The 12561-nt window shown below is 41.9% G+C and overlaps 3 protein-coding genes across 3 annotated transcripts in view; 2 read left to right on the forward strand and 1 right to left on the reverse strand.

Annotated features, from left to right (window-relative positions):
- Positions 1 to 4852: 4852 nt before the first annotated feature.
- etv7 (ETS variant transcription factor 7) lies at positions 4853 to 8751 on the reverse strand. The gene is made up of 9 exons (XM_076741528.1): positions 8527 to 8751; positions 8143 to 8290; positions 7805 to 7969; positions 7544 to 7720; positions 6785 to 6916; positions 6516 to 6659; positions 5835 to 5977; positions 5618 to 5718; positions 4853 to 5532 (listed from the first exon to the last, which is right to left on the reverse strand). The coding sequence occupies exons 1-9, from the start codon at positions 8557 to 8559 to the stop codon at positions 5361 to 5363; spliced, it is 1215 nt and encodes a 404-aa protein (XP_076597643.1). The 5' UTR covers positions 8560 to 8751; the 3' UTR covers positions 4853 to 5360.
- Positions 8752 to 9187: 436 nt separating this feature from the next.
- On the forward strand, positions 9188 to 12448 carry LOC143326807 (putative methyltransferase YdaC). Its single transcript, XM_076740746.1, has 5 exons — positions 9188 to 9311; positions 10070 to 10132; positions 10284 to 10540; positions 10702 to 10882; positions 11026 to 12448. Exons 3-5 carry the CDS (start codon positions 10286 to 10288, stop codon positions 11220 to 11222), a joined length of 633 nt encoding a protein of 210 aa, XP_076596861.1. The 5' UTR covers positions 9188 to 9311; positions 10070 to 10132; positions 10284 to 10285; the 3' UTR covers positions 11223 to 12448.
- LOC143326805 (uncharacterized) overlaps positions 12440 to 12561 on the forward strand; it is a 57529-nt gene continuing 57407 nt past the window's right edge. Inside the window, exon 1 of the mRNA XM_076740739.1 lies at positions 12440 to 12552. The gene's annotated coding sequence lies outside the window, so the exon portion shown is untranslated. The remainder of the gene's footprint in view (positions 12553 to 12561) is intronic.

Genomic DNA, 12561 nt, shown 5'->3' on the forward strand with positions numbered 1-12561 from the left:
CACGGTATACCATTGTCAGAGTAAACACTGGTCATCCTCATAGAACCTTTCTGTCAAGCTAAATGTTATGTTGGTAGTTAATCGATGTGTGTTTGGTTAGTTTATATACTCTACCACTAAAGTATCAATAATTACTACAACTAGGTCTTGCACTCTTCTGATATAGTAAAAAGTGTGCACCGATAGAAGCATTTTAATCATTTCACATCAAATAAAGCCTTTTTTAAATAAAACAATAAAACAGTGTTTACATTTCTGCTTGATTAACTTAATTAAAAAAAGTCAGTGACTCTCTTTACATATACTATGACATTGTTGTCTCCTGAGATGGAGCGACGAATCGTCTGTGTAGACTCCCACACCTGTCGTCTTCTGCATCGGCAGAAGAGGGAAAACTTATGTGGCCTCATGGAGTCTCATGTTGAATTTTCATCCACTCCAACAGCACCATGATGGGTACAACCCTAAAACACAGAGATGAGTCCAGCTCAGTTGAATCCAGTCAAGTCAGGTTGATTTGGACACGAGTTGAAGCGAGTACAAAGAGAAGCATGCAAAAATAATATGCAACAGATCCCAAAAAATGGTAGCAAAATAAGTAAACAGAAATTATGAAAACATCAGACAGAAATTGCAGTCCTACCGGTTCTTTATGTTCTTCCGGAGGGTGCAGACACATATGTTGAAAAAGAACAATGTAAAGTGTCTCAGAGCATGCCAAGCCCAGAACATCAACTCAGGCACCTGCCTGAACATCAACTCCAGTCTGGGAGAGAGAAAAGACTCACTGAAACACTACACACCACATTACAATTCATTTCTACTTTATTTAATGCATTTGCATAAGGACATAACCAAACATAACATGTTTTTATTACAAACAGAAGTAGTTGTTTCAGTTTCTGAGCACACAACCTCAGTGGTTTTGTCCGTGTTATGTACTGTGTGTTAAGTGCATTTCTTACCTCTGCCTGCTTTCGTGTATGGTGTAAAACAACAGAATGACAGGTAGAAGCAGGTGGAACAAGATTCTCGTAGGGTGTCCAAACATGCTCACATAAGCCACCACGTTGCCCAGCACGACTGAAACACAATTGTAGAAGAAAGCAATTTTTTAGATAGACTTAGTGAAACAATCTGAACGTTTTGCTCAGAAGACGTGATGTAACCTACAAAGCAGTGAGTGACAGTAACAGCTGTTCGTATCTTCATTTAAACACATAAATACATACATACAGCACATAGATATACAACATACATAACATGATAAACTGCAGACTGATTACTTAATTTACATGTTCTATAGATCTGAAAAAGAAATCAGAACAGGCTGCTATAAGCTGCCTGCTCAATGTGTGTGTGTGTGTGTGTGTGTGTGTGTGTGTGTGTGTGTAAGCACTGGTTTGTATTACTCATGTTGTGGAGACACAGACATGTTTACACAGGGTTAAGGTTATGAGAAGGTTCGGTTTAGGTTAAGGTGATGGTGTGAGTAAGTCTCCAGGAAATTAATGTAGGTCAACGTAATATCCTCTGAAGTGTGTGTGCATGTGTGTGTGTGTGTGTGTGTGTGTGTGTGTGTGTGTGTGTGTGTGTGTGTGTGTGTGTGTGTGTGTGTGCGTGCATGCGCCAGCCATACCATTCTTTACCATGTCAAAATTGAGAAGAGGTTTTTGAGTTGGTCTATTTCCAGTCAACTCGAGCTCAACAGAACAGCCTGTCTCCACGCGTCTGTTGTCTGTAAAAGATGTCAGCTTCGTGGTCTCCTTCTCCGACTTCATCTCTTCCTCTTCCTCTGTGTCCATCCCCATGTTAGTTTGGTTGTACTTAAGTGGCTCTTGGGACACTTTGTGTATCATCAAATATGGGACAAGATCTGCACACAAGGAGATGATATGATCAGCTTGAGTCTGTGCTAAAGAGAGAAATTACAGTCGCTTGAATTTCTGCTTCTGTTTGCCCGCAGGTACAGCTGACCCACCGTTGCTCTGAAGGAAATGAATAGCATCTTTGTAGCCGCTGTCATAGGCTTGTTCCAGAGTCTGACGAAAGGAAGAATGACACACAAATCGAATTGAATGTCACAAAATCATCCCTTAGACAGTCTTTTTTACAGTGTTGTTGTTAGTCAAGTGCCCTTAATTCATTAAAAATTGATTCATCAACAGGTGTGAAGCGAAGGGTTGTCCCATCGAGGTCTTATTACTGTGTGGATATGCAGTTTCCCTCCTTTTCCCCATTGTGTCTGGTGTTTCCTCTCTCCCTCTGTCTCCTGTCTGAATATATCCTTAGCACTGGATCAATGTTTTGCCTGTCTGCTCCCTGCCTTCCTGACTGTGCTCAGATGCCTAATCCCTACATGTCTCTGTTCGTGCCTTGCCTGGTCTGCATTTTCAGTAAGGATTGGATTCGACACTCTTCTGGCTGCTCCCCCTCTGAGAGCGTTCAGTTGTTATTAAACACAAATTAGATTTCCAGCACTACATTTCTAAAAATGTTCCTTTTTAAGTAAGCTTTGTACCCATCCAGGAAGCTACCCATATACTGTATATAACAGATTGAGAACAAACGTCTGCACATGGAGAGTTTAGCATCTAGTGAAAAACAACAGGGGTCTGACCTCTAAAGCCATTGGGTAGAGAGCATTGATGAGCCTGACACTGTTTGCCATGTTGCCCTTCAAGGTGGTTCCACTCACTACCATGTCCAATATGGCAGGTGTGTCGGCGGGACAGATGTCTGTCTCCCCAGAGAACGGAGACACCGTTAAGATGTGGCTGCAGGGTACAGGCAGTACTGGCTGCATGCTGCTGAAACCCCCATCCACATAATGCTGTGAGGTAAGATCACATACATTATCACAACGACCAAACAACGGTGTCAAAGTGAGTTTGTGAAAAGGCCATCAAATACTCACTACTCCTTTGAGGGATGGAGGCAGTATACCGCAGTACCCAGGCACGAAGCAGCTACACAGCAAGGCCTAGGGACACCACACAACATGGTGATAGTAAGTTGTGCTAAAGTATGCTTAGAAATGATTTTAAGGATGATTGAGGGGTGTATCTACAGTATCAACTCACCTGTAGTAAATCCTCTCTTGACTGGAAATCAGACATCATAATCTGCTTGCTGTCAACCAGGCGGGTCAAAGCCACAGCAAGACGCCCACTGGCCAGTTGGTGCGCATTGGAAGGAAGGTATTTGTTTAGAATTATCTCTAACCAGTGGAAAACATTTATTGAGGGGTTTAGTGGTCCAAGTGTAAAAGCCTTCATCTGTTTGGCAAAATGTAGCATCTCATCCCGGATTGTAGCTGTAAAAGAGAGAGCTTCGGGTCAAAAACAGTCATTAAATTCAACAGAAGTGGATTTATAAGGAAAGAAAAGCAATTGTCACTCACTCAGGCTCATTTCACAAACTACAGCAGCTGCGACCAGAGACCCAGCAGATGCACCCAGGACACAAGGCGCCGTACGAAGTATCCAGGGTGCATAAGTTAAGAAGCACTGCGCAACCCCTAACTGGTAGGTGGCCAGGAATCCAGACCCAGAAAAGGAGATAGAAGGAGGAACTTCTCGATAATGACAGCTGGAGACTCCCGGAGCCATTTTCTAAAGGCCTTGAATTTCAATATCTTCAATTGTAGACGATGAAAGTGAAAAAAGAAATCTTCTTTCTTTTAAAAGTGGGCGAGTCGAAGCAGGCTCAGATGAGCTGTGGAGTGGAAAGTGGATGACTCTTTCACAATCAGTGTTTTTTAACCAGTCTCAATTAGACATACCATGTTGGTTATGCCCATGTGATACAGCATACAGCACTCTCAGTGACTTTCTGTTTGTTTTTAGACATGATTTGGTTTGCTTGTCTCGGGCTGGTTTCCATGTGATGTGACTAAAGAAACAAAAAACTCCGGATCTCTAGCAGTGCTGAACAAATGAATGTACAAGGTACAAATCAACAAAAACTAACTGAACAAGCCCCTTCTTTTGTTTTTAGCAAAGATTACAAGAAATTGGTTTTTTGGCATTTCACAGTAAGACAAGTGAAGTATTATATTTAGAATTAAGCTATTAAGTATGATTGTCATTAGCAACTTCATCTGATTCTTGTTTATTTTTCCATGAAAGCAGTCACTGTTTTCATACAGTAAACATAAAGGAGCTATAGTTTTGAATGAAAAAACAAATTTAAAAAATGATGTTAATGACTTTCATGGTTTCATTTTGCAATTCTTCAAAACTTTGGTGACCCATCCATCCATATCACCCTCTGGTCAAGGCTCCAAACTGTCAAACATGCAGTGAGAGCGTCCAACTGGCTTTAGAGTAGAGGGAAGCCGGGCTGAGTGTTTTTAAATAGAAATGTTAATAATCTTAAGTGGTTATGGGCTAGCTTTGGGATACCTGTAGAAGGAGCTTCCTGCTAAAAAGCAAGAGGTGAACGCTCCCCTTTCTTGACCAATCCTTTCCAGAAATATAAAGTCAATTAAATGTGCCCATTTTGGTAGTCTAGTCAACATGTGTAAACAAACAACAGGTGATGCAGTGGTTATCCCATCACAGCCCCGTCAGCAGGCAGAGATGCTCCGGTTAAATTGCAGTTGAGACAGATTATTGCCAATGTGTTTGTGTTTTCCTCACATGTTTCTTATTTTATGACCTTGCTAGTGCTCTGCGTACTGGAGTTCTGAGAAGTCTGTGTGTTGCTGATGTGGTTTTGGTCTGGATTTACAAGGCATGAATGATTAATTGTTAGTATTTTGTCATTATCAGTGTCATCTGTGATGAAATAACAATGCAGTGATACATCTTCTAAGATGACATTTGAGTGTTCAAATAAACAAATTTGGGACATTCCATACAAAACATTTATTTTACAAAGCAGGAAAAACATTTACGATTAACATGTACCAAATTTGAAACTTATTTCACGAATACCTCAACTTGAGGTTGATAAAGCAAACTATTTGTAAAAAACAAAAACATGTATGACTTGTACAAACTGGCATTTAACCTGCAGCATAAACCTTATTGTGTGATCACGAACAACCACAAAACAAACGAGAATTTTTAGGTCTGCTGATTGTTTGGCTGTTTGAATATTGATTTGATTTCTTTCACATTTCCTCATCCCTTAATGTTAGTGTTTGCTCTGATCACAGTGATATAAATATCGATTCACAGCAAAATGAAAAGCAGTCTCACAGTGCAAGAATTCCAAACGATGCATACAAAACAGTCCCTTTTGTTCTGTATGTGCATGGGCAAGCTCAAAAAACACAAGATAAATACACCACAGTCTTCTGTAATCATTTGTTTTCTTGTATCGTTTTAAGGTCATTTGATACGCTTTTTCTTCTATGGAGGAGGCTGTGGAGAAGCACGATCAGGGGAAACCTCAAAATGGTCATCACTGAAGTCGCGTGAAGGACTGCTGTCTGGAAAGTCCCCGTCCTGAGGGAGCGTGTGGTCTGGGGACTGGGCAGGGTCTGCAGGCGGTTTCCTGGTATCCTGAGGGAGTTTCAGGAACCTGAGGGCAGACAGAGAAGAGGCATTAAAAATAAATGTGTGTGTTGCCGGGGGGGGCAGGAAAAAGATGAGACAGAGACAGAGACCTGAAGAGGAGTTTTTGTCCTCGCTCTTTTTTGATGATGTTCAGCTTGTAGTAGTGCCGCAAAGCACGGGACATTTTCTCATAGGTCATATTGTCTCGGTTCTGTTTAAAGAGATCACACATCATTAAGGGATGGCGGTACAACAGGCACTACTGTCTTTACTGCTCTGTGTGTTCATTTTCAGTGTGAGATGAACCACACAGACCCGGGTGCTCACCTTGTGGTTTCCCCAGAGACGTGCCAGTCCATTTGGGTCGACCACCCTGAACACCAGGCTGTCTTGGTCTTCCCATCGGATGTACTCTTGGTAACGGTCGTCACACAGTAGCTGATACACATAGTCCCACAGCAGTCTGCAGTCTTGGCCATGATTAAAACCAGAGGAGAACACATGTTGCAAAAACTTGTGCTACTACCATCAATTTTTAGTGTTTACAGCTTTATTAAGTATAATGCACAGGGCTCATTTTTAGCATTTTCAAACGCAACTCAATCTCAAATTCTTTCTCATGTCCAAGCATGTCTACATGTGTAAGATTGTCACTCTTAAAGCTCCTTTAAGATGTTTTCGGGTTTCCTAATCTGTGCTGCTCTTTGCTCTGCCTCCCAGACGAAACCAAAGCAGCAGCTGAAATACAAATGTGGCTGGAAAACAATGTTTAGTTCCTGAGCAGACTAAAACCACAGCAACATGGAGAGTGAATCTTAGTGAAGCTTATGGATGTCTTAAATGAGGTTTTTCTACTCCTTAGTGGTCAAAATTGGTTAATGCAGTTTTAAGAGGGTGTCCACTTTTTCATATATCTGTGCACCTTCTACAACAAAATATGTTTGTTTTTGTATATTTTTTACAGGTGAATACTATAGCACAACTGTCAATAAATGAACTTCACACTACCTGGGATGCGGCCGTTGGCTTTGTGCAGCGGGCTCCTTGGCTTCTCTTTGCTGGACAGGTTGAGGGGCTCCTGAGTGACGCTCTCTGTTTGCGGAGGATACTGAACTTGGCTGTGGGGCAATGTGGGGACTGCTGCTGAACCATCTAAGAGAGAGAAGGAAAGATACAGAGAGCAACCAAGTGCAAGGGGAACAGAAAATCAGGCATCACAGTGGATAATTATAACTGGAGGGCAGTGTACTGTTAATGCTGTTGTTTGTTATACCCACTGGTATGTGTGAGTGGAGCAGGGTACGTGTAAAAGATCATGGGATGATCTTTAAGAGGTGACATCGGCTCTGGCTGGCTGGTCACAGCAGATACAACAGCTGCCGGTACAGCAGTTGTGAAAGCGAGGGAAACTGTTTGAGAGAAATATGAGGAAACGTGAAAAAAGGCTAAACTGAAAGCAAAAGTGATTTTAAAGCAGCTTGAACATTGTAATGGCGAATGTAACATTTAACACGAAGAGGCCATTTCACTCCGTGCATACAGCATGCAGAACAAAGTCAGTGATTTGGACTTTGGAGTTGTAAGATAATTGGTTACCAGGTAACCACAGCACACCTGCTGGCACACATCTTACTCCCTGTAATGGAAAGCACCATTTTTATTGCAGGGTTAAACGAGGCACACTTCAAGTGGCTGATCAGGAAGTATTTGTTCCCACAATCCAACCAGATCAACTTTGTGTGTGCACTGTATATGCACAGTGTGTGTGTGTGTGTGTGTGTGTGTGTGTGTGTGTGTGTATTATGTATTGCCATGCACCCACATCTGTACTCCAGTTTGTTGTCCTGATCTTTTTTGTACAGTCTGTTGAAGGTTGATTCTATTTGTCTAGCTGTATTATCCTGGTATTTTTTTTTACATTTTTTTCTTTGTTTGATTATATTGAGAACTGGAATCAAATTCCCTCCATATGTCAACATAAACGTGATTTCAGCTGATTCTGCTTGTTTAAAAATATACTCCTTGACATTACTGACCTTGTTGGTCATTCACTGTGGGAGGCTGGGGCTCTCTGACACTCTGAGGTGGCACCTGGCAGCTGACCGGGCTCTGGATGATCCCAGTTGCAAGGGAGGGAGACGTATTTGGGGGGCCACAAACAACACTCCTCCTTTGCTGTTTCACACACTGTAGAATCTCGTACAGAACATCACCTGTAGAAAACAAGGGGTGCATATAATAACTCAGGTGCAAAACTAATCAGCGTTCTCTCTTTCTGCGTACGCATTCATTTCTACCTGAGCTCGGACAGCGGCGTCTGAAGTCTTCCTTGGTGAGGAGGCACAGGGCTCGACCGTTCATCTCAAAGCGCCCCTTTTCAGGCCGGCGCAGCGAGTACTCCTTCTGAGCCCAGTGAAGCCAGTGGGTAACGTCCTCCTTATCCCACAAAGAGGGGTTTATTCCTGGAAAACAGATGCATATTATTCAAAAATACAGTGCTATACATGGTGTTTGTGCTTTAGTAGATGCTGCTGTATCTACTTTGTTTATATTATTATTATTATTATTATTACTAGTAGTATATATGCAGTGGTATCTTTCAGGTAAACAGCATATGTGAAGCAGATTGACTCACGCAGCCGTCCAGGTAGATGCCACAGGTCTTCCTGAGTGGGAGAACTGACTAAAGGAAGCTGGTTAGGTGGGGAGTGCTGCACGCTGACAGGAATGTTCACTTGGCTCCCATGCATCATGGATGCAGGACTGTTTGCTCTGTTTTCTTGCTGCAAAGCATCCACACCCGAACCCGAGTGCACATGCACACCAGTTAGTGACAGAGTCATTTAAGTACATCTTATTTACGGGCTATTTTTTCAGAAGTCTAAAAATAGCAGTTGGACAAGCCCTAGCAGTGAAAGCTGTCAGTGTCCAAAGGACAAAAAAATGGATTTGGGCTGCCTGTTTGTTTTCTTAAAGACGATACACTGATCAGCGGTTTTCTCCTGAGACCTTAACTTACCTTGATCAAAGGTGACGGGGGAATGTTCTCCATGGAAGTGCCCTTTATCTATTCGACTGTACGAAAAAAGAGTCTGATTTCCTTGTAAGCAAACATACAGCTCGTCCAATAAATGAGATGAAGTGCACGTCAAACCTCCCCAAACTCCATTTTAAATAAGATAAAGAAGATAACTTTCGAAGACATAAAACTGCACTATTTTTACATTCGATCCTTCCGGGAAATGAAAACGAAAGAAACACTATCCTCGCTGGGGGTGTGTGCGGAATAGGCTGATTGGAGGAAGCGACCGCAGAAGACATTTCCAAAAACATTTGCCTGCACAGAGCGCGACTCAGCTGCATGTTTAAAACATTAATGACTGTATCTTAAATGATCTGTTAGCCCATATTCATTCATTATGAGGAAACACTGTGCGTGCTCTCATGCTGTAGGTATCAGAATGCCGAATTATCGTGTGTGTGTGTGTGTGTGTGTGTGTGTGGGTGGGTGGGTGTGTGTGTGTGTGTGTGTGTGTTGGGGGGGGGGGGGGGGGTAAATGAGATTTGCAGGAAGTGAGTGAAAGTTTAAAAAACTAATAAAAAACAGTGGGAGTGTGAATAAGTGAATGACAGGCCACGGGGCAGAACAGCGCGTGCGCCTTTAAAGCAGAACCAGTCATCGGAGCTCCTCCTCCTCCTCCTCCTCTTCCTCCTGCTCTGCTTTTGTAAGAACAGTAAACATAACAAACGTATCATTTGTCTCGACACACTGCCCGTGGGATCACTCTGCTGAAGTCAAGTACGGTAAGATGCTTCTCCACAGAACACTCATTCAACAGTGCAGTTTATTTTAAGCCTCGTTTATGTAGGAAGCAGTCACATTGGTTGTATCGAATCAATTAACTTTATCGTCGTCTGTAAGGCAGACACAGCGACGACGTGATAATGAATAGCACAGCTGAAGTTCCTACATGAGCATGAGAGGCGCACTGCCGGTTGACAGAATAAATATGAGAGAACTTTGTTTACCCTGAAGAAGTCCTCTGATTGGAGATCAGAGGTCCTGACTTTGGCCAGGTAGGCAGCTTCATGCTGCGGATTATAATGCATAAAGGTACAGTAAACCGAGTGCAGGTTAAAGTGTTGAAAATACAACAAGAACAAGAACAATAATACTATGCACGTTTCAACAGTCTAATTCTACAAATAGTCCCTCTGAAAGCCCTTTTTTTTATATGAGTTACCTATTGGTCATGCAGCAGATTAAACATTATCTCAAAGTAAGGAGTTGAAGTATACACCATCCAACTCAGAATGACACTAAATTAAACATTAAAACAACTGAAAACAGAAGCTCAACTGCCCCAGTTTTTCACCTGAACCCCTGACCCCTGATGTTGAATGATCTATATTATACCTGTCCTGTCTGCTGATTATTTGAAAATCTCACTGAAAATCTACAAGTTTTGATTAGATTTTGGATTTGGGAAAATAAACAAGATTAGAAAATCTGTATATTTCTGCAGTTCACTTTGTTATGGTTACTTTACTCTCTCTCATAGGAGAAATTTATCTTGGAGAAAGGATTTGCTGCATCAACCAGACCTTACAATACAAAAGCATCGGTAAGAACACATGTGCAAACATAAGCCTGAGATAAAACAATCAAGCAAATTAGTCACAAAGTCATTCACACAGTTAAAAAGGATTCTTCTCAGAACACAGAAATCTTCTTACAACACATCACAACATACTCATCCATCATGTTTTTTTCAGTGATGTGGGCTGAAAAGTTGGGCAAAGAGCTTGGCAAACCAACACGATCACTGATAGGATGGATGGTCAGTAGGTTTCTCATAGCGTACAACCGGGTCCTTGAGGAAAACGCTGTGCAGCTGAGTGGAATCCAACCTGGGGATACAGTGCTGGAGCTGGGTCATGGCCCGGGACTGGGTCTACAGTCTGCAGCCAAACTGCTCACAGAGCCCACAGGCCACCTTATAGGGGTGGATTTCTCAAAGTACATGCATCAGGTGAAGTGTGAACAACTGACAGAGATGAATTAAGTATTTGAGTTTGTTCATCACATGCATGCCTTTGAAGTTTTGTTACAGCGTGTCTTAAAAGGGCAAAGTAGAAGAAACCATATGCAGACAGACAAAATGGGAACCTTTCTCTTTGTCCTCTCTGACAGATGGCAAGTGACACATTGAAGGAACTTGTGGCCAGTGGGAAAGTGACCCTCCACCACTGTGATGTGGCAGCGATGCCCCTGGCAGACAGCACTGTGGATAAAGTATTTCATTGTAACTGCTATTATTTCTGGCCTGACCTGAGGAAGGGAGCCACAGAGATACACCGGGTAATGAAACCAGGTAGGATATGACATTGTTATACTAAGACAGTCTTTACTTTCAAGGCACTTTTATCATCCAAAATAAACCTGTATCAGATGGTCTGGTGATTTTCTACCTTACTGCTAGTTTTGACTTTCTGCTTTTCTGCACAAATGTCCCAGGAGGCCTGATGGTGACCACAATGAGGCTTAGAGCTGTGGCTGCTATGGCAAAAAAACAAGTGATGCCAGGGGAGAACTGGCGGCCGGAGGCCTACATGGCAGCTCTGAGAGAATCTGGCTTCAGTGACGTCAGAATGGAAGACAAACAGCACAAACTCCTTACTTTTCAGGCCATCTATGCCACAGCCTCAAAATGAAACTGAAATCGACCTGAATGCTTAAATGTCAACAAATCAAACATGGAAATGAAGCAAAATACAATATACATACAATACAATGAAAAACATGTTAAGTAACAGTTAATTATCCCTTTGTTTTTTATTAACAAAGTGGAGAAATACTTTGTGCAAATATCAGTGCAATGCATTAATGAAAGTGTGGGGCACAAATGACAAGAAATTACTAAACTGGACATAAAAGTACATCTGTGTTACAAATGTTGAAGATTGCGAGCATGTATACAGTATATATGGAAAATGAAAAAAGATAAAATACCATATGAGCTGTATGAAAGGGTGATTGTAGTGGAAGTAAAATATGGGATAAAAACAATAGGATTAAGAACATTGAAATTAGTTTGAGCTATATGATAATATATACATCATAATAATCCTTTATCAGTGTCAGCATTCCGCTCCAAACTATCCCTGTGATGTAGTTAGATTGATAAAGTTTCTCGAGATGCTTTGTTTTGACATGAACGAAACTGAATTTGTCTTATGTCATTTGTCATAAATCACTGGATGTGGAGAAAATATTCAAGTCTAACAGTGTCATTAGCATAGAAGCTGAAACTCAAAGTGGCTCAAAAACACGCATTTCATTTTTTCCCAGACATCTCCAACAAGTCAGGAGATGCCGTTTCGTATTAAAACTGCGGTAAATAAAGACAACACTAACAGTTCAACAGTAGGTGGCGGTCGTGTTCCGGTTTGTTGCAATTTGCCATTAAAACAGAAGAAGAAGAAATTGTCCGCGGATGTTAGTGACGTAGGGAGAGGGAAATCCAAAATAGCTCACTAAGTAAAGTTAAAAAAGGGGAAGTTAAGCTGTGGCTGTGCAGTGGACGACAGTTTTTAAAGCCGGCGAAAAGTAAGCGATTGTGTTTTAATATGGAGTAAACAACAACTTATTTTGCCGCGGTGTGGTTATCGGACTCACAAACACACGATGAAAACAGACATGTTTTCATAACAAACGTGTTTTCATAGCCACATAATTTAGCAGGCTAAAACGTTAGCTTTTAACAAGAAAGCTAACGTCAAAGTTGGGTTAAATTGGTTACTGGTTAGGTGTTAAATTGTGTCACAAGCAACAACGGTTGCACACCCAGAGCTAAGGTAGCTAAACAGTGAGTGAATGTTGTCCGTCTGGTCAAAACGAGTTCATGAGTACATATCCATTCTCCGCTTAGCAGCATGCAGAGGACTTCCCGTTTGAAGCGTGAACTTCAGATGCTGAGCACCGAGCCACCTCCAGGGATTACATGCTGGCAGACCGAGGAGCGGATGGACGACCTCCGGGCACGTAAGGCTT

The sequence above is a fragment of the Chaetodon auriga genome, chromosome 10 (assembly GCF_051107435.1).
Source record: "Chaetodon auriga isolate fChaAug3 chromosome 10, fChaAug3.hap1, whole genome shotgun sequence".
Classification (NCBI taxonomy): Eukaryota; Metazoa; Chordata; class Actinopteri; order Chaetodontiformes; family Chaetodontidae; genus Chaetodon; species Chaetodon auriga.